General features: G+C 45.0%; 3 protein-coding genes and 1 long non-coding RNA gene across 9 annotated transcripts in view; 3 read left to right on the top strand and 1 right to left on the bottom strand.

Moving 5' to 3' along the window:
- The first annotated feature begins 1,960 nt into the window (after window positions 1–1,960).
- Window positions 1,961–3,164, top strand: LOC120902942 (exosome complex component RRP4). The gene is made up of 3 exons (XM_040312038.1): window positions 1,961–2,199; window positions 2,270–2,790; window positions 2,858–3,164. The coding sequence occupies exons 1-3, from the start codon at window positions 2,072–2,074 to the stop codon at window positions 3,097–3,099; spliced, it is 891 nt and encodes a 296-aa protein (XP_040167972.1). The 5' UTR covers window positions 1,961–2,071; the 3' UTR covers window positions 3,100–3,164.
- Window positions 3,165–3,335: 171 nt separating this feature from the next.
- LOC120902940 (Hermansky-Pudlak syndrome 1 protein homolog) lies at window positions 3,336–7,030 on the top strand. 3 transcript variants are annotated; one of them, XR_005739513.1, is made up of 8 exons: window positions 3,336–3,745; window positions 3,832–3,975; window positions 4,296–4,408; window positions 4,474–5,401; window positions 5,494–5,604; window positions 5,794–6,008; window positions 6,097–6,346; window positions 6,447–7,030. XR_005739513.1 is itself a non-coding variant. In XM_040312037.1 (8 exons), exons 1-7 carry the CDS (start codon window positions 3,623–3,625, stop codon window positions 6,272–6,274), a joined length of 1,812 nt encoding a protein of 603 aa, XP_040167971.1. In that variant the 3' UTR covers window positions 6,275–6,306; window positions 6,447–7,030. The 3 variants fall into 3 exon arrangements, 1 of the variants encoding a protein (XP_040167971.1); XR_005739512.1 differs by having other exon boundaries at window positions 3,339–3,745; window positions 4,474–5,397; window positions 5,490–5,604; XM_040312037.1 differs by having other exon boundaries at window positions 3,623–3,745; window positions 4,474–5,397; window positions 5,490–5,604; window positions 6,097–6,306.
- A 2,590-nt stretch (window positions 7,031–9,620) lies between these two features.
- The window catches only part of LOC120905053 (hexokinase type 2), a 29,147-nt gene continuing 18,561 nt past the window's right edge, over window positions 9,621–20,206 (top strand). For 2 of the 4 annotated variants that reach the window (XM_040315709.1, XM_040315707.1), the window contains exons 1-2: window positions 15,482–15,595; window positions 16,492–16,944. In XM_040315709.1, the coding sequence (XP_040171643.1) occupies window positions 16,891–16,944 (54 nt within the window). In that variant the 5' untranslated portion in view covers window positions 15,482–15,595; window positions 16,492–16,890. Of the gene's footprint in view, window positions 10,818–15,481; window positions 15,685–16,491; window positions 16,945–20,206 lie in introns of those variants that run through there. The other 2 variants (XM_040315708.1, XM_040315716.1) reach the window with 2 other exon arrangements.
- LOC120905054 lies at window positions 14,273–15,486 on the bottom strand. The gene is made up of 2 exons (XR_005739861.1): window positions 14,990–15,486; window positions 14,273–14,756 (listed from the first exon to the last, which is right to left on the bottom strand). It is a non-coding gene; the product is annotated as an uncharacterized LOC120905054 (long non-coding RNA).

The raw sequence follows: 20,206 nt of genomic DNA, 5'->3' as shown, positions 1-20,206 counted from the left end.
AAGAAATATTTTTCTATCAATTTGCGAATCAAATTATTTATTTCACATAGTGTATGTAAAATAAAATACAAAACTCATTTCTCGACACGAGTTTTCACACAAATCCGCCAGAAAAAGTAAAAATAATCCAATAACCGCGAAAATCTCAGCAATACCGAAGTTGGGTATCTCTGCGAAACAGCAGGCGCGGATTGGAGGCGCGGAAGATTTGACAGTTCAACTGTTCTACAACTGTTATAAACAAGGCGCGAATTTCGCGGTACCGCGACGATCTCGGTTCGTCTATTTCCAGTCTTCGATGTCGTGTTCTATTGCTGCTAGAGCGCCGGGTTACATTATCTGTCAAATTGCATATAAAATTTTATCAGCGCGTTCGACTTCATGAGGTGCAGACACGGGCCTTAGTTGTCTCTGTTGAACTTCTGGTTCTGGTTGCTAGTGATTTCCATATAGAGTTTTATACATTAATAATTTGGGAAATGGTTATATGACTTTTTGGTTAGTATTACGAAAAAAAATCTGTGATTTTCGGTAGGATAAATGAAAAATCGGTAGTTTTAGGGGGCTCATCTGTGAATCGGTAGGCATATCAAGAATCGGTAGGAATACAGATAAATCGGTATTTCTGGTCACTCTGGTCGCATGTACTGCAAACCGACGTCGCCGGTGAGCGAAACTCGCAACGATTTCGAGGCGCTGGCGACGGTCATTTTTGAAGTTTTGCGACAGTTATTGACCTTTCGAGCGAGCTTTTGCCCTGCGAGCCAGTGTGGCCAGATTATATTGGCAGATTTCGGCAGGAGCACTGTTGAGAACGCAACCATTTAAATTTAATCAATTATTTTAACGATCAATTTCTTCTTCATTTTCTTCAATTTCTGAGGAAAATACAATGAAACAGCGCGAGCGAGCGTTCTTTTCAGTGGCACTCACTGGCGCTCTGCCTCGTGCATTTTAAAGGCATGCAATAGAGCGCATTCTCTCCGTGAAGGCGCTCCATCCGCCATTTTTAATTTTCAGCCCAAAACAACGGACTTCGGATCCGATCTTGGGCCGGAACCCCACCGTGTGTTTGTATCTACCCCTCGACTGAAAATTTAATTCTCTTTTTCTGACAGGTGAGCTTAAATCGCGGACAGCGAGATTCAAATTCAAATTTAAATGATTTTCTTTGACGAAAAATTATCGGAATCCACGCAACTGACATTTTCTACTTAATATGAACATAAGGCTGGAAATAGACGAACCGAGATCATCGCGGTACCGCGAAAATCGCGTATGACTTGAGCTGTCAATTCTGTTATAAAATCTGACAGATAGGCGAGATAATCGCGGTTCGTGTATGGAACCATCCGAGGTCTGGTGACGATTGAATGTGCCAAGAACAAATATTTTTCTATCAATTTGCGAATCAAATTATTTATTTCGCATAGCTTGTGCAAAATAAAATACAAAACTCATTTCTCGACACGAGTTTTCACACAAATCGCCAGAAAAAGTAAAAATAATCGGTTCGCGCTACCGCGAAAATCTCAGCAATACCGAAGTTGGGTATCTCTGCGAAACAGCAGGCGTGATTGGAGGCGCGGAAGATTTGACAGCTCTACTGTTATGCAACTGTTATAAACAATGCTGAATTTCGCGGTACCGCGACGATCTCGGTTCGTCTATTTCCAGCCTAACATTTTAACGGAGAAAAATAAAAAGTGCCAGGCAAACAAACGTGCATCAGCGCGATAAGTAACAAATGAGGTTAGCAATCCTTGAAACAGCAACCCAAGCGCCACAGATTAAGCTGAAACGACTGAAAAATGAAATATCTGTGATTTTCGGTAGGATAAATGGAAAATCGGTAGTTTTAGGGCGGTCATCTGTGAATCGGTAGGCATATAAAAAATCGGTAGGAATACAGATAAATCGGTATTTCTGGTCACTCTGCTGGGTCGCGCGGAGAACTGTCAAACAGACGGCATGTGCGTTTGTTTGGTAAACAAAGAATTCACACCGCGCCAAGGGCCAGTCGATCGATTTCACCCCGGTTTTTTGTGTAAAATATTCGCATAGTGCAGCAATGAACTCAAACGTGTCCATCCGGTTAGCTTGCGACCGGGTAAACATTCCACTCATCAGCGATGAAAGCAAAAGCCAGCGTCTATTCACACCCGGCGAGGTCGTGACGAGCCAGCAGGGCTTCATGCGGTAAGCAAAACAGAGTGCAATCGGCAGCTCTCTCCCCTTTCGATGTGTGTTAATAGCGACTCCGTTTCAGCGGCCACGGCACGTACATGGAGGATGATACGATCAAATCCTCCGTCGCGGGCGTGATGGTCCAGGTGAACAAGCTGATCACGGTGAAAGCGCTCAAGGGCCGGTACGTGGGCGAGATCGGGGACGTGGTGGTGGCGCGCGTCACCGAGGTGCAGGAGAAGCGCTGGAAGGTGGACACCAACTCGCGGCTCGACTCGATGCTGCTGCTGTCCTCTGTTAACCTGCCGGGCGGCGAGCTGCGCCGGCGCGGCGTCGAGGACGAGAAGCAGATGCGCAAGTACCTGCAGGAGGGCGATCTGATCTCGGCCGAGGTGCAGAACGTCCACTCGGACGGGACGCTGTCGCTGCACACGCGCAGCTTGAAGTACGGCAAGCTGGCGCAGGGCATACTGGTGAAGGTGTTCCCGTCGCTGATACAGCGGCGCAAAACGCACTTTCACAACCTGCCGTGCGGTGCGTCGATTATACTGGGCAACAATGGGTTCATTTGGATCTCGCCGATGATGAACAGTGAAGGAGGCGGTAAGCAAGGGGCACGTTACAGCGAAATTTGTTCAACTTGATGGCTGTTTATTGCTCTTTTTTGTAGAAGGAGGAGGCTTCACGCAAAACCTGGACGATGTCGTGACGAAGGAGGATCGCCAAACGATTGCGCGGCTCAGGAACTGCATCCTAGCGCTGGCCCACTGCAAGATGATGCTGTACGACACCAGCATACTGTACGCGTACGAGGAGTCGCAAAAGTACGAAGTGTCCGAGCTGCTGCACCAGGAATGCATGACCGACATTGCCTTCCTAACGCAGCACCGTTTGCGGGTGCTGGAGGTGTGAGGCGGTGTTGAGAGTGTATTGCAAATAAATTCATCTTTTATCCCCAATTGTTGTGGGTAATTCAATGTATAAAAATAATAATTTCTTCAAAATAAAAAAAAAAAATTCAATTTCACAAAAACAAATAAATTTAAATAAACGTCAATAAACATGTCCGCATCGTGCATTCCCTCTGTGCCCGTGCCGTGTTTACGAATGCGCACAAAAGCAAACGGGACAACCGGTGCGAGCGAGAACGCAACACCAACAATGCGACAGTGGTGGTCTCGCTCGCACTGATAAATGTAAACTGATACCGACCGTGCGACGTCCGGCCATGGCAAGGCGCAGGTTTGCCTTTTCGCTGCGAACGCAACAAATTTTCACCCACAAATTGTCACCGTGCACCGTACGTAGTAGTAGTGTGTGAAATAGTGAAGCAGAAAGGATAAACACACCCACACTTAAGGTAGGGTAAAGTCCTTGTTTTCCGTAGTACAAAGAAAGGATAAGGATAACAGGGAAGGCTAAAAACACCGACACGATGGAAGGCATACTGGTGTTTGACCAGACGAACGATTTAATCTACCACAACTTCAACGAAGCGATGCGGGAAAAAATGTCCAAGCAGGCGTACGATTTGGGCCTGCTGGATGAGGAATCGGTGGTGAGTAGTGCGACGACAAAACACAGGAAGCAGTGAGCAAAACATTCAGCAGGATCATTTTTCCTTTTTTGTTTTATTATTTATAGTGTCCAACGCAGGAGCTGAACTCGAATGTGCTGATACAAATCTTCAGCCCGCTGCTGGCCTCGCAGCGGATCATGATGTGCCAGTTCGACAACGCGTACACCGCGATCCAGATGGAGAACAACCTGAACGTCGTGTTTGACGAGGTGAGCCGCCGCTCGGAAGCCGTACGAGTGTGGCGAGGTTTTAGCGCAATTATTAGGGAAAAAGGAGCAGGAGGGGCTGTGTAAAGGAACTTGTATCTTTCCTTTGAAACCTCGAAAAGTCCTTCAAGAGGGGGGGATTCATATAGAACAAAACTGGTTAAAAAGTAGGTTGCCTTGTTTGTCCGTCTGGCTGAACAGAGCGATACAAGATTGGGCATATGAGATAAAGTTGTAGAATGATAAGAATATTTACATTTTTTTTTATCAATCTCACGACCTATCTCCAAACCATTATTTTCATTTTTTCTCCTTGGTTACAGTTTTTAGGGTATATTTTCCTTGAGATCAGCACCAAAGAAGTCGATCTGGTGAAGCGCGAGCTGGGAGCGTTCATTGCCTTCATTAAGTACATCTGTGGACCAAACATTTTCACGTAAGTGGCGGCACAATTTATCGTGTTAAACATCCACTGTAGAATTCGCCTTCTTTTTTCCCCAGAATTAAAAACGATACAACAAAGGCGGAACACCTAACCGAGCTTATCCTCACCTACCGGGAGCTGTACGCCATCAACCAGGGCGTGCTGATGGAAGCGATCGAGCAGCTGCTGGTGAACGTGGACGTGAAGAGTACGGTGGTGAACGCACTGCAGGCAGCCACCGACCGGTTAAAGCAGGACCCACACTCCCAGCGCTCCCATTCGCTGCTCTTCGTCGGCAGCAAGTTTCTCGCCCGGTACAGCACGCGCCAGGCGCAGGAGTTGGCCGCCGTCGACATGTTCTTCCTTAGCCTGCTCTGCCAGATGTACAATCGGCGCAGTGCCGCCCATCGGCAGCGCATTGAGTCGCGCATCGTGTTCCTGCAGGGCAGCGTGCACCAGTCGTACGCCGGCTGCGTACCGCACATCGTGCACGTGGTGCAGCTGTTCGAGCACGTGTCGCTGGTGCTGGTGATCGAGCATGCTCACACCGCACTGGCCAGCCACCTGTACGATGTGTACTTTGCGCTGCACAAGCTGCAGAACCTGCAGAGCCAGTTCGATCTGGACAATTTGCGCGGTGCGTTCGAGGCGCTCGAAGCGTACGCGAAGCACACGCAGGATGCGCTGCGCAAGGTGAAGGCGCACAATGCCGAGGTGGACGAGTGCATTCGCACGTTCGGCGTGCGGTGGGACACGTTGCGCAAGAAGTACGCGGATTACTTTAAAGCATCGGACAACGCGCTGATCGTGAAGATTGAGTCGAACATGCCGATGTTTGTGGAGTCGGTGAAGGAGCTGTTCCGGTTGCTGTGCGCCAGCTGTGCCACGCTCGAGCATGGGTTGCAGCGCGTGAGCGACATTGCGGACGTGGCGGAGGCGAGCCTGAAGGAGGTGTTCGTGTTCCTGCACGCCAAGTCGCAGAAAAACTTTACCATGGGATCATATCCTTTTCAAAGTTGAATGTTTCAATGGTGGTTAAATTTATGGAGATACTTTTTTCCTTAACATTAGTTGTTTTTTTTTTGCTGAGCACATACATGGAGGAGTTCCCGGGCATGGTACACTTCATGCATATAGATCGGTACAATGGCCGAATCGTTGCCCCATCACTCGACGATCACGACCCGTCGGACATTCTGAAGGACAGGGTAAGATGATTACAGCCCAACAAAACGTGCCAATTCCCAAACATTCTAATCCAATGCTCGATTTCTATGTACTCTATGGAGCTCCATGCGTTCCAGAAATCTCCAAAAATAGACCCCCTTTTGATAAGAGTTTATTTATACTAATGCAAGATTTTTGTGCCCTGGATTCACCCCTCCCCGCATTCACAGATATGGTCGATGGTCGACTTTTCGCGCACCTATCTGGACAAGGGTTACATGTCAATGATCTGGAAAGATGTGACGTTCAGCTACGCGTACTTCCTCTGGTTCGAGGACGAGCACGGTGCGACCTTGAAGCCGAACGAACCGGCGAGCCATGGGGCGGTACTGCCGGCCACGAAACCGTCGCTGACTGCCGGCATCTTGGCCGGTGATTACTATCAGTAAGCTGTCCATCAGTAGTAGTAGTAGTATTAGTAGTAGAACGGGTCGTCATTTACTGGCTAACCGATGTTGGTGTCATTCGCACAGGCGCCTTATCGAAAGCTGCTTCCCAAGGACACCGTCGAGCAAGGTCCGCTGTTACGAGCTGTTTCTCGTGCACCTAGGGCTCGTCACTTCAACGATCGTGTTGGAGCACTGTCGCCGGCTAGCCGTTACCATTACCGATCTGACGGGATGCATTGGGAATCCGATCGATCTACTTTAAGGGCATGAACAAGCGTAGCTTTACACAGCGTTGTATGTTACATCCGATTAGTTTGAAGTTGTCTTAGTTTATATAAGTAATCTTTTTCTCACTTTTCTTTCCTTTCTACACTATTTATGATCAATTATTCTCGTCCATTGGTTTACTTCACTAATGCTGGCCAACGATAAAGGCGTACATTCCAGCAGATTAGCATAACGCTACGTCACATGGACAACATTCCAACCTTCATTCGCCGGCTGCATCGGTCTGCATCCAGCAACTGCACAGTGCAATGTTTATTTATTAGAAAAGTGCCGCCGAGTGCGGCCATGCATACCAGATGGCTGCTACTACTACCATTACTGCTACCACTACCACTACTACTATCGCTAACTAAACTTTATCACCACCTTGAGACGACCACCAGAAGCACATTTACATACATATTTATCAAAATTGATCGTATCTTTAGTACACCCAGACACGGCCAGGGCACGGTCGGCTCACACTTTCTGTGCCAATTCTTCTTTAGATGGCGTCGTGCGATCATCAAGGCATCACCATCATCATCATCTTTATGCAGTGTATCAATGACTCCACCGAAATCAACGTACTAGGTACAATCTTCGTTTGCATCGTATCTTTCCACCATCCCACCCCGTTCTTATCCCTCAAAAAGGTTCCTTAGGACGTAGAGGTTTGATTGAAAGATTTGCGTTCGAAAGCAATATACACACACAGTGTGTCCCCGGATGTAGAGGGATATCAAAGATTTGCCGCAAAAGTGTGAAAGTTTACTTCATGATGACATGTAATCTTGTTTATTATTATTATTATTTTTTTATATCTATAGTTTGAATTTTCTTTATTACGTCCATGCTGTATCACATATTGTCTTACCTTAATGTCTTAGCGTCTTAAAGCCGGATGGAAGATTCTTCGTTTATTTACGATCACAAATGTAACATTTCTCTTTCCCCTGGGGATTTGCCAGATGTTTTGATGACGTGATTCATCAGTGCATCCGTCCGGTCGATGGGATTCACCACTAAGAGTTCATCAACGTTTGTTATCTTATCAAGTGGGTTATTTCTGAACTCTGGAATGTAGACAACCAAGATACTCACGTAACTGTACCGTACTTTCTATCCAATGATGTCGTGTGATTCCATTTTGATTCCCAACTGAGCATTTCTAGGCACTATCGACACCATTAGTCAATCATTTCCGTTAAGATTTCTTCTATTTGGTGCACACTGAAAGTGCTATTTTGTAGCGCATCGGATGGTTGATGCGTTTGATCTCACGTTGCGAAGGTCAGGTTAACCGTGCTCAGTCCTCCCCGCACCCAACCAGCACACGCACATGCCCCGTACTCCACACTCCAGAGCAGCAGTCAGTTTGAAGATTGGCACAAGGGAATTGAAAGGTACAACCGCGCACTGCCCTTAATGCCGTATGATTAGCGTTGATAAGACCTAATTGCGATGAATGGTGGTCGGTGCAGTACGGGCAGGGCAGTGCGCGGTTTGTGCGCTTGCAAAATTTCAACACAAGTGTGCACAAGAGCCATGGGTTAGATGTTGGTACTTGCAATCGTGGCGCACACATCTTGATGACAACAACATCGATGAATGCTGCAGCTGGGGAGTTGCCCGTCTCCTCTCCAGGCCTACATTTGGATGTCACTTAGGTTGTTTTCCAACACTGTTGCCCGCCACTGGATCGTGTCACGGGACAATTATAATAATAATCATTATTGATAGCGATAGTGTTGGAAGAGGGAGAGAGAGAGCGAGACTCTGTATTTGAATAGTACAATCCACTTCCGCCCGTGCGCTGACACGTGCGACCCAAGCGCGCGTGGATGTGTTGGATTTGTATCAGTAAATTACCGGCTTCTTTATTCCTGATAGAGTATTTGCAAATGAAAATTAATATTTTCAGAAGAATTATTTTGTGTTGAAGTTGTTTTGGGATTGCAATAGAAATACAGGAATTACAGCAGATGCAAATTTTGTCAGCAATAAAAGGTTTCAAGGTGAAATTTCGTCAGCAATCATTGGTCACGTGTTGGAATTTCGTCAGACATAATGACGCAATGCATATTTTCCATCCTTTGGAGAGTTTTGTTGACTTGCTAGGGACAAGAATTGATCCCATGTGCGAACCATACACAACCACAGATAGAATCTCTTTAATGACTTGCATATTGTCTGTGTTGAAGGTGTTTGAGCGTACGTGACCTCAAGGGAATTTGAAACATTTCTCAGCCTGGGATTCCTCGGCCATTTACGCTGATTTGTACTATCGCATTTTGTCCATATTCAAACTGGGGAAGAACCGCGACAAAATATTACAACAAGAAAAGGTATTTTTTGTATAAAAAAAAGAACGTAAGTGTATCAAGAAGATCTACTAGAACTAAAATAATTCACTTCAGCAGCAGCAGCAAATTTATCTTGAAAATGAGTCAGCAGCAGAAAGTATATTTCAACGACATCGAGATGTCTGAAATACACATTTTAGTAAGTTATAAAGTTTTGTAAGTAATGTACAAACTCATATCTATCAGTTTAACATTTAATTATTATGTTTCTCATAGTTAAACTACATTAATAATAACGAAAATATTGCTAGTTATTAGTTAACTAGCAATAGTTAAAAAAAAAACAAAAAAAAAAAACGTATGAAACGTGTAGATATTCTAAATGTAGAACATAAGGGTTAATATAGTAGAGAACGAACATAGAGTTAGTTAAAGAAGTGGTGAAAATCCAAAAGAAGACAGATAAAACGATTAAACTATCTAAAACAAACTATAGAACAGAGGACGATTAACTAACAGGGTTCTGAAGATATTCCAAAAAAATGATCAAACAGTTGTTAGAAAGCATAAAAGTGTTGGGTGGACTTTACATGGTAACAATTTGATTTCAATCATTTATCCTAACTGCTAGACGTCATATCCAACAGACTAATTCAGCTTCATTCATCGACCCGAAGACACGATGCGCTTCTTTTCCACAGGAGTCGAGATCAGTCGAGGATCATGTGTGAAATGAGTGTTTGTGTGTGTGTGTATGTGAGCCAACCGTTATTTTCTACGCTTACTAACATCATCCACCCGAAAACCCCCTAATCAATGTGACTACTACTACCACTACTGCTACTACTACTAGGCACCACCTTGCGAAGCGAACTCTGACGCGGCGCGCCTTTGCTATGACCGCGATCGTGCAAATCTTCGGCACGAGCAGCACGGTATATGGGGTTAGTAGAGGGCCAGAAGGGTGCCGTTTTTTTCAACTAACGACCATTGGCCATTTAGCTTGCGCATCCGATCGTTTTCCAACCCCGGACTGGCTCAGTCGAAACTGTCCGTCATCGGGGTACGATCGTCGTCAGTAGTGTCGTGGTCGTGCTGGTTATCGTCGATATCTCCGGAAGTGTGTGCGGGTATTTTGGAGAAGTTTGGTCAGAAAAGTGTTCTAAAGATTCGGCGCAAATTAGTGCCTTTCTAGCATCTCCGGGGAAGTCATCTACGATTACCTCAGAAGGTTGCAAGGAAAGAAAAATATCGATTGTGTAACATCACTGTGTACCGCCGTGCTTCAAGATCACTTTTCCTTGCGTGAGAAACAGAGTTGTTTTGTGTAAGCAAAAAAAGTTGCACTAATTGCTACTCTTTTGCTAGCATCACTTCACCAGTTTGTTTGTAATTTTGAGCGAGAAAGAATAAATTCTTCCACAAAAAAAAGTTAACTTCTTGTGATACCGTGAAGCGTTACATAAATCGTTGCACGGTGTTGTTCCGGTGCACTCGTTCCGCTCTCACCGTAAGCGTTCTGGATGAATTCTCTCTTGCTGCCAGTGCCAATGCTCTCGTCCCCATTGCTTCAATGTCACAGTGATAGTGATTTTATGTAATCAGAAATATCGCCGATCACTCGCAAACACCAGCCGGGCGCGCACCGATCGATCGTGCGAGCTCGAAAGAACCTCGATTCCGCCCCGTCCAAACCGTCTGGCCGATTTGAGGGAACAGAAGAAAAAAGAAAAACAAAACACTGTAACTCGTCTCGTCGCGTAACGTCTGGTCGCCGACTGCCGGTACAAATACAACAACATAGAATTGCGCTAGAAGACGGGCTTTGGAAAGTTGTGTGAGGAAAAGTGGCGATCGGGTAAAAATAGTCAAGGGCCCACCACCACCTACGCGCGCCTACTGTTGGGAGTGGAACGGAGGGGGAACGGTTTCGTTAAAGGCCAGTCGCCAGTGTCGGGGTGCATTCGCGTGCGAACAGTGTAGTGTTTGTGTGTGTGTTTGTGTGTGTGTGTGGGTGTGTACAAAGTTGAAGGCTTACATAATTACACCCAACCCCAGAAAGCAGAAAGCCCTAGACGACGAGAGCCTGCGCGGAGGAGAGGAAAAGTGGTTCGTTTTCCACGATTATAGGATAGGAGAGAACGAACGAACCGATTGGAAAGTGTTGCCGCTCCTCCACATTCTACCCAGCCGAAGGTCATCTGCATGTCGGAAATGGAAGTCCTCGAGGAGGTAAGTGGCAACAAATGGCATTGGGGATTGCCCGAAAAACCGGACCTGCGTAAAAACCTGGATGGGTGGGTGTGTCTCGGTAGACCGGTCGTGCTTCGCAAATGCATCCACTCACTGTCAGAGCAGGTAACGAGTACCCAAGATTGCTTATCGACAGCTGATAAGTATCCGCACAGGAAACCGGAGCGTCATTTTGCGAAAGGGGTTGTAAGCGATCGTGCTATTTGTAAACGTTTTCCCCCTTTCTTTTCCCTTATCAAACAAACCCTTGAAATGAATAGGTGGGAGAGGGAGAGAGAGAAAGGGGTTAGATAGTTAAGAACAAAACATGTTTGCTATCACCAATAAATGGTGACAAGTCGATCATAAAACTCTGGGGAAACCTTGGAAACGATGGGAAAAGTGCGATAGTGCAAAACAGTACGCACCAGCCAGGACCGAGAACAATCGAATCGCTTCAATTCATGGGCTAATCTTGTTTAACTATTTACCGAATCTACTTCACATCCGGCAGAGGCAGTATAGTTTCGCTGAGCTTACGTTTAAAAATCCATTGTTTCGGATGATTCTACGCATTTCAGTTGATGTCCATCTTATCTGCACCATTGTAAGACAATTTCCTCTTCCTTGGGGAGTGTTATTTATGATCGCAATAATGGGGATGACACCTACGAAGAGTGCACCGCGCACCAAAGTGCAAAATATTGAGCACAATAACCCCTGCTTGATTAAAGACAAACGCCGCACGCGCAGCTCAATCCTTTGCGCAAATAGGGCCAGGGATCCTTTTACTACCGCCGGCGCGGCGCACTGTAAGTTACGCCAATCGATCCCGGATGTGTAGAAAATAAAACGATTAAGCGACACCAATTATCGGGGGATTTTACGGGACCTGGGTAAAGCGCTTATCGCCGCTCTTAGGGGGCGCTGCCATCGACGGCTGTGCTTGTTAGCAAAAGGGCTAACTAAATTACACACATCATGCAGCAATGTCATCACGTGAAGCGTTTCGTTTTTTTTGTGTGTCTTTGCACGATTTGCGGTAGGATTTTGTCAAGTGCGGCTAAGTGGATGGTGCTTGAGAAGTATTGAAGATCGTTTGAGGTTAGGATTGTTTGTTCTTTTGGTTTATATATCCTCTGAGTCATAACATCTATTGCAAAAACATTGAATTAGCGACAAAGTGATCATGAAAAGATTCAAACAATCAGTTGTTCCCAGAGATCTAATCTGCTAGCCTTAAATCTAATATGGGGGCCCTTCACGATTCTAGTCAGTTTTTTGTAGGGATTTTCACAGTTGGAGGCTGAAGAAATCATGTAAACATTCCATACAAAACCACACACAAAACTAGCCTGCAATTTTCAGTTTAGATTATTCTAGCCTGAAAGCTAGAATTAGATTCGAGTACCTGCTCAAAAAAATAGCAAAACAAGGTGTTGTTCACATTTATCCCAAAGTGCATTAAAGAGATCTGGTGATGGAATCCAGAATAGAAGTGTATGTAGTTCAGGTGGTTCATACCATGTTTTTTTTATAACCAAATTTGAATATAAATTGTTGACAGAATGGGTGAAATATTTTGTTCAAACAAGCTTTCTGGAGGTTAAAAGAATACATAAAACACTCTTAAAACCTTCATTCATACACCTTGGGATAAGCCTACCTGTATATTATACCCACTTAGATAACTGCTCGAAAACTGCTATACAATACAAACAGCTTACAGGCTGAAATTTCAGCCTATGAACTTACAACGGAAAGGGCCCCATTAATATGATTCAGTTCTAACATACCTTACCGCAGACCTACCGCGTGGTCCAATGGCAGACGTCTTAGGCTGCTGTAAAGGCCTTCCGTCGTTCAATTCTCCCTACAACAGGATAGAGCTTAACCATTTCCGAATAAATATTATTTGGTTAAGGTTGTTAATTACCTTTAATGTTGTGATTTACAAATATGTCTTAATTAATAACAGTCATTTATTTTATATTACTACGGTTCTGGCATGATCGTTATTGTGTATGTGTGTTGCTGCACGAGTGTGTTGCGCAAGGAAAGAGAAGGAAGAAAGAAGAGTCATGATGAAGTTAACGTGGGTTTTGTACATTTTGCAACATTACTGATGCAATTGCACTATTATAAGTATTAATTTATTCTCATCTTTGTACGGCTTAAAGCTGAGAGTAAAGGTTCCCTTGACAGTATAAATGATTTTTAAGGTTTTTAATCTTTTTAATCATTTTACAGCCCTAAATATGATACAAGCTAAAATGTTAAGCCTGATGCACCACAGTACGAAGGCCTACCTGAAAATGAAATAATTTTCTTTTTTTTGTGTAATTTGTTATATGCTCGATTTAAAAAAAATATAGTAAATTGTTGGAGTAATCGTGTCTAACCTTCAAAATTAATGATACAAATGATATCTTTCAATTGGAAAATTCAAACTGCACCGAACCATGTGTATGCAAGCATTGCAACAAAATGATGCAATTCGACGCCGAATTTTATTAGATCCCTATAGAGGTCCATCTTTTGCATTGGTGAGAAATACCACTCGTACTTGGAGTGGGGATGGTTCTGTCGGTAATTTTGTACAGTTTAAAAATTGCATTAATGTTACAAAATAGAAACCCAAATGTCCTAAAGGTTACTCCCCACACGACTCAACGGCGAAGGGGAGCAGAAAGGTGCCAAAAAACCGGATTACCTGTTCCCCACTCTGCTCGTGACGTCACACCACCCCTGTTTTGGAGGTGTGTCATTCGTTGCGTCTGCGCGCAGCGGTACTGCGCACGGTTCGATGTGTGCGTGCTGGGTCTGTTGCGTACCTTAGGATGGGGATTTTTTTTCTCTTTGGAAAGGGTGCAACACGGAATTCCTCCATATAGAAGGGCTAAATACAGCTGGGGAGGGGCTAATGAAAGCAGAAGGGAGAAGGTTTTTGTGTCTTTCCCCTCTTGCGTTAGAAAGAACGACATTAGAAGGCAATGTCTTAAGGCTGGCACTGCGTGCCGCTGAAACAGTGCCGTTAAGTAAACACCGCGTGGGGGTTATATCGCACCCAGAGGCACACCGAGCTGTACAAGTGCTAGCACAATTAGCATTTCACTTTCCAATGCAATTCGGTGCGCTCTCCCGTGCCACCGTGTGAGTGTTTGACGTTGTTTATGCAGCGTGTCACTTGAGCATTGTCGGTGTGTTAGTGCGGCTGTCATAAAGCGATTAGAAATGTGTTTGAAACCTGATATCTCTCCGCGCTTTCTTTGTGTGTGTGTTTGTGAGATATTGTGTATTATCGTACTTACACACACACACACACACACAAATAGTTTTCTTTCATTCCTTTTGACGCACATTGGCACATGTTCCATGTGGCGCACAGTAGAGTTGGACAAAATAGACAAAATTGTGGAGCTGATTCCGAATCGAAGGAATCGTGTGAAACGCCATTGTAGAACGGTTTCGTATTTATTTCCAAATCTGGACACGTGTTTGGCCCTTAAAGATGACTTAAGATTAAGGTGGGATTATTTTGTATTCAGTTTTGTTAGCAAATGCGACTCCAAATGTTACGATTCCATTAGTTTGTCAGTTCGTCGATGATACGATTCAGCAACCAATACATTTTTAAAGTCTTCTCAACAGACCATTAGAACTGACAGAGTAAAAAAGTATGTTGATTTTGTGATACTTGGGATACTTTCTACCAAATCGACAAGAGTTTTATAACGTCCAATGTAATATAGACTACTGTAGAGCCTCACTGGTTTGATATATTTTAGTTGTGCTTCTCATTGGTTGGCGTCTAAATAGTTGGTTTTTATGCTAATCAACAAGGTAAAAATCATCGGAATTTGGAGGATGTTTGTCTTGGGCCATTAACCATACCTCTAAAAGTGTATGGAGCGATCAGATGGTCCAGATGGCACGTTCCTGTAAAAGATAAAAAAGGCTATGGCTATAAACCTGGCATCTGTTTTACTAATTCTTATGCTATTAATTTCATTTTGACCAGATAGTCTACAGGTGGATTTATGGCTCCGATTTGATCGCCATTATGAATGGATATTTATATAGAAATTGACGTAAGAAGAGAAATTGTTGACGAAGACTTGGTGCTGAGAAGCACCTTGTTCGCGCAAACTATCAAATTTAACTAGACAGACCTACACAGGACATGTAGTACTTTATGGATCTTGCTTCGGAGGAGAAATCGGAGCAGTTTCTACGACGCTTCAGGACGATTCAGGACGATTCAGAACGTGTCCAGGTTTCAGATGATTCCAAAAGATTCCGGACAATTATAGGTATTGCCTGGTAGAGTTGGCAATTCATTTTCACCAACGGAATCGGAGCCGGGACACTAGCTGGTTCCGCGGTCGGTCCGAGAACTACGGAGTACCCATCACCAGCGCACACGCGGTCTCTTTCCATTCAAACGTGTTTCTGTGGGTGCGTTTGTGTGCGTGAGCAGTCTTGTCTTTACAATACTAACACCATCGTCACAGACGCCTGCCTTTGGAACACGTTCAAACACGTTCACATACACACACACAGAGCTCCCTAGCACACTGTCATTAGGTTACGTCCATCCCCTTCGCACTAGCGGGCCGGAATCAATGTGCAAGCGAGCAGCTCCAGGGGCCGCGGCCAAGGTGACCTTACGCAGTCTCTTAGTGCTGGACGAATTTTTCCCGTAAAAACATATATTCGCCCGTCTGTCCGCGCCACGGCGAGTTGTTTTTGAACGAAACCGCACACCGGGTCTAAGGGTACGATACGCAACGACCGTGTAACTGTAAGGCGCAGTGAACCTGGACTGGATCTGGATCGGTCTCGGCACGCTCTCCAACTCTGACAAGTGCGTTTGGTGAATTTTCAGCGTGTGTGTTTTGGTGTGCACGCGTGTACGCGAGCAAACATCGCTTCGTGACACGCTGCACTGTGACACGGTGGATTGAAAAAAAAAAGGGAGCAGGATTCTCAGCGCCTACTACTATCCAGACCGCAATGGTTCGCATCTGTCATATGGGGCTTGAAGTGTGAAAACGAAAAGCCTTTATGACAGGTGACAATGTAACCAACACATTAGAAAAGCTGTAATCAGTGAAATGCAAGTGATAACTGCATGCACAATGAGAAATTAAGAAAAGTGTGTTATTTCGAGGATTCGCAGTGCACAACTGACTCCTCTTATTACCTTTATTGTTGTGAAATTGTGGCTCCGGTAACGATCGCAACGGAGCAACACCCGGCAAGCGGATTATAGGGCCCCTTTCTCCCTTCTAAACCCCCCACCCCTCCCCCTTCCAACATTAGACCGATAATGGAACTCACTCGGTCGCTCCCTCTCAATCTTCAAGTTGGTTGATGTGCCACGCACGAAATTATTTGTGACGTCTCTGCTGCTCGTTTCATCACCCTTTCGCGGGCGGCTTCTGGTCTTTCCCTTATTTCCCCCTTCTTTTCACTTACATTTCAATTGCTCCTAATTTGCATAGGTCGCAAAGTGTTGTTGTTCATGTGTGTATGTGTGTGTGTGTGTGTGCGATCGGTATTTTGCAAACGTTTGCAAAATTGCAGCGTGGCCACAGGAGCACATGGTACGACCCAATTCAAAATCATGCCAATCTTTTCTAACACATTCTCTAATTACATCTTTATACAGTTCGTTGATCTGTGCGTTGTGTGAAATTCCTTCAAAAAAGTTTTGAAGAGGAAAACCAAAAGTTAAACCATCCGAGCCACGTGTGGGGTTTGCGCGATTGGTAAAAGTGTTGTAAAAGTGTGGTGCAAGGCACGAGCCAGATTCTTCAACGGTCCCTTATCTCGCTGCCCTGCCCTTGGAGTGTGTATGCGTGTGTGTGTGTGTGTGTGTGTGTGTGTGACAAGTGAGCATTAAAAGGGAAAGAAAGAAAGCAAGCAGCCTCGCAAGACAAATCCGTCCAGTCGAGAAGATCTGACTGGAAATACGGCGATAGTAAGGCGCGACCTGCAGGCACACACATTATCGGTCGTAACATCGGCATCGCTTAGCAAAGCTGTCCGGCCCGAACACTGTCCCAGCATGGATTTGGTGAAACCGTTCATGGGACTGCACGTGGATCGTGTCAGCAAGGAAGTAAGTATGGCGGGTGCAACATCCCTTTTGGGGCCTGGAAAACTCCCAACTCCACAACTTGATAATATTGCGCCCCAAAGGCGATGTACAACATAGACAACAACACACGTAGGAGGGAAAGTATCGAGACAGTGTTAGGTAACAGCACAAGCCAGTGACACATGACAGTTCACAGGTGCTGCTACTCCAGCAACGGGAAAGGGCGGCACGGTGGGAGAGTCCTTAAAGAACGAACGGGCAAACGCAGAACCAACCAACCAACCCTGTGCCTAGCAAGGAGACGTCACTGACCTTGGTGGGTTTCACTGAAGGACACCTTGAAAATGGGAACTGACGAATGTGTTCCTCTCTGTATGTGTATGTGTATATGTTGGTTGGTGTTTTTCCTTTCCTTCTAATCAAGTGGGTGGAGGCCGGTTAGAATTTTCCTTCGCCGTACCTTAACGCTCCGTCATTGATTACATCAGCAAATGACACATTCTTTGCTTCATTTAGATACAGTTGGATGCAGTGGATTTTTAATGCGTTTATCCCCTTGGAACGGCTTTGATTTCAGTGCATTTCACTGCACGAGTGTATTTTTCTCGAAAGCGAAACCTATTGGCATTATTATTGAACGGCCTGGAGCCCGGAGTACGCATGTCAGCTTTAGGGGCATTCCATTCATGAATCACTAGCGGGGGAGTAGAAATACGTGCACGGGATTGCATCATCGGATGGCTGGTGTAGTATTGGTGGATCATTTATCCATCCATTGCACTAAATGCTGGGTTAAATTAAATTATTCCAGATAAGAACTTCTATTCCACGCAATACAAGGCAAAGTTTTTTGTGGAGCAAATGTAAGTCATAACAATGTCCTAAAACACTCAAAGTGTCAAATGTCACTGTTAGATTAGGTGAATCTTTGACATTGTTACCCGGGTTACCATGTATAAAATCGTTGTCTGAGCTCACATAGCAGCAGAGAGCAGGGAGTCAATTTATGATTGAGGATCATTCCAATACTTCATTTAACTTTTCTTGATAATGTCAGCCAATATCTAGTCGTCTTGCCTATTTTACCCTAATCCTATTGAAAGAGTTGGATATCATTTACACTTTGAATTGGACTTTTAGGAAATACCTTAATTCGTTCTGAGTATTTTGACTAATCTGCTTTTGGCAGCTGGAAAGTATACAAGGGTCAAAGGGTCAAAGATTGTCCCCTTAGCAACCATTTCCCCACACCAGTCAACTCATTTCATCAGCATCAACAAAGTCAGAGTGTCACAGTCCTCTCTCCCAGCTGTACCCTATCTAGTTACCTTGATTTTGTGTAACAAACACAGTTAAAACTTTTAAATTTAGCATCATAATTACAAAGTTCGCCATCGTACTTGAATTATAAAGTGCTGTAAAGATAGTGAATAGTCGCGATTTGATCCAAGTACCGTTGTGGTAGTAGCGCTCCACGCTGCTGTCTGCACTATTCGGCCGCTCTCGACTTACGCCATCTAAATGTCAATATAAGCAACTCAATTCGCCTATATTCATACGCTACACGTAGTTTCTCGCGTTTTTGGATGGTTAAACAAGGTTTCATTGCTAACTTATTTCCACCCCTTTTAAAAAAAGCATCATTATAACGCTCTTGCAGATGAAATCGGTGTCAAAAACCAATCAAACCACGCAGCCATGATCGAGAACAATCATGCTCCACGTTGTAGGCCGGGCTCAGCCTGATCAGTTTGCGTTTCACTTTCGTTGCGGCGTTTGCGGGCTCCTAAAGGACAGAGGAAAACAAAAAAAAGTCAAAAAGAAACCCCCGAAACAAGAAGGTTTGACCTTCGCTTATCAGGCCTGCCTGCGGGGGCAAAATCTATACCGCTGCTTTGCGCCGGGTTCGTGGTGGCGATGATTTCTTCTCGCTGGTACAGTTGATTTGGCTTCGCTGTTATTTTTCGTACCGTTCCGCTCGAAACCGGTTCACCGGTTTGGCCGTGTGCGGTTTTGGTTGCGGGGCTCCTCCACGCATGGCGGAATTGTTGCTTAATAAATTAAAGCTGCGCACGGGAGAGTGAGCGGCGCGCGATCGCATTGAGCGATCTGTGTGTTGTGATCTTTTGGGCCACGCGAAATCGAGCAGCGCGAGCTGTGTCTGTGCTCAATTCCACTGGTGGGATTGTCGAAAAGTAGCCGTTCGTGGCAATCGAGCAAATGTGAGCATTTTTTTTGGTGTGGTTTGAGCTTGCAACACCTTAAAGTTGACACGCCACCTGACAGTTAGGCCTGCACGCCGGAGACCCTCGGTGCACTGACCCGGGCACGATTGTTGCCTTCGATAGCACCGCCGCGGGGGGGTTTGTAGAGAAGGTCGTTCCGATCCGCTGCATCCCTTCGCTGGACCCAGCTAGGGTCCGGAAGTATGGTTGGGCTTTATTTAGTTTTTTTTCTTCTGCAAACACGACCGGTGAGCGGAAACCCCTTTACTGCTCGCGCACGGAAGGTACGTCCGTGGTTAGGTGGACGGTTCAATTCCGCGTAGTCGTATAACCGGGCGTCCTTCAGCGAATGGGGGAGTGAAGTCAGCAGGACATCGTGCTACGAAGGGGTGGGCTTGTCTACGGTTTGCCTGTGGCGGCGAATTTAAGACCGATTTTTCACCTGCACGAGAAGACTGTACGCGGACTGTAAAAGTGTGCTCACTTTAATTGAACAATGTTTAATGTTATCGCATTAGAGTGTGATTAGCTTAATCATGAGCGAGATTGGCGTTGAAGCATTATCGACGGGGAATGCGGATTCGCTCTGCTGAGTAATGTAATGAAAATAGATTGGGGTGACGTTTGATCGGGGTTCTTCGAGAAGAATGTTTAATAATTCGATAAGTCATATTTTCTATGGAGTTGTACACATTAAGGACCATCTATAAACTACGTAACGCGCGTACGGAGACGAGGGAACTCCATAAAGGTATTCTATGGGTTTTATTACATCAAGGAGAGGTGGTCAAAAATTTGGCTTCTGTGAAGATTTGGCGTTTTACGTGATTCATGGATGCCCCCTGAGACTTTTGAAAGTAATCCAAAAACCTTATTTACTTATTTTAGTCAAATAAAAGAAGTTTAAAGGTTTTAAGTCACATCCATAAAAGCTTCTGTCCAGATAAGACTTGATCCCACGACCTGCGTTGTAGTTGTATATGGACCGCGCACGTTACCACGGCACCACGAAACAGACACAGCTTACTGTGATTCAAATTCTAGTTTGCTCCTATCCT

This window comes from Anopheles arabiensis, chromosome 3 (assembly GCF_016920715.1).
Source record: "Anopheles arabiensis isolate DONGOLA chromosome 3, AaraD3, whole genome shotgun sequence".
Classification (NCBI taxonomy): Eukaryota; Metazoa; Arthropoda; class Insecta; order Diptera; family Culicidae; genus Anopheles; species Anopheles arabiensis.
This window is presented reverse-complemented; position numbering and strand designations above follow the sequence as displayed.

What these genes read in the sequence shown, in the direction of transcription:
- LOC120902942 (XM_040312038.1), top strand. Translation starts at nt 2,072, where the DNA reads ATGAACTCAAACGTGTCCATCCGGTTAGCTTGCGACCGGGTAAACATT. An exon ending in AGCCAGCAGGGCTTCATGCG is followed by an intron (nt 2,200 to 2,269) that starts GTAAGCAAAACA and finishes ACTCCGTTTCAG; the next exon opens with CGGCCACGGCACGTACATGG. An exon ending in GATGAACAGTGAAGGAGGCG is followed by an intron (nt 2,791 to 2,857) that starts GTAAGCAAGGGG and finishes TCTTTTTTGTAG; the next exon opens with AAGGAGGAGGCTTCACGCAA.
- LOC120902940 (XM_040312037.1), top strand. Translation starts at nt 3,623, where the DNA reads ATGGAAGGCATACTGGTGTTTGACCAGACGAACGATTTAATCTACCAC. An exon ending in TGAACGTCGTGTTTGACGAG is followed by an intron (nt 3,976 to 4,295) that starts GTGAGCCGCCGC and finishes CCTTGGTTACAG; the next exon opens with TTTTTAGGGTATATTTTCCT. An exon ending in CGGACATTCTGAAGGACAGG is followed by an intron (nt 5,605 to 5,793) that starts GTAAGATGATTA and finishes CCGCATTCACAG; the next exon opens with ATATGGTCGATGGTCGACTT.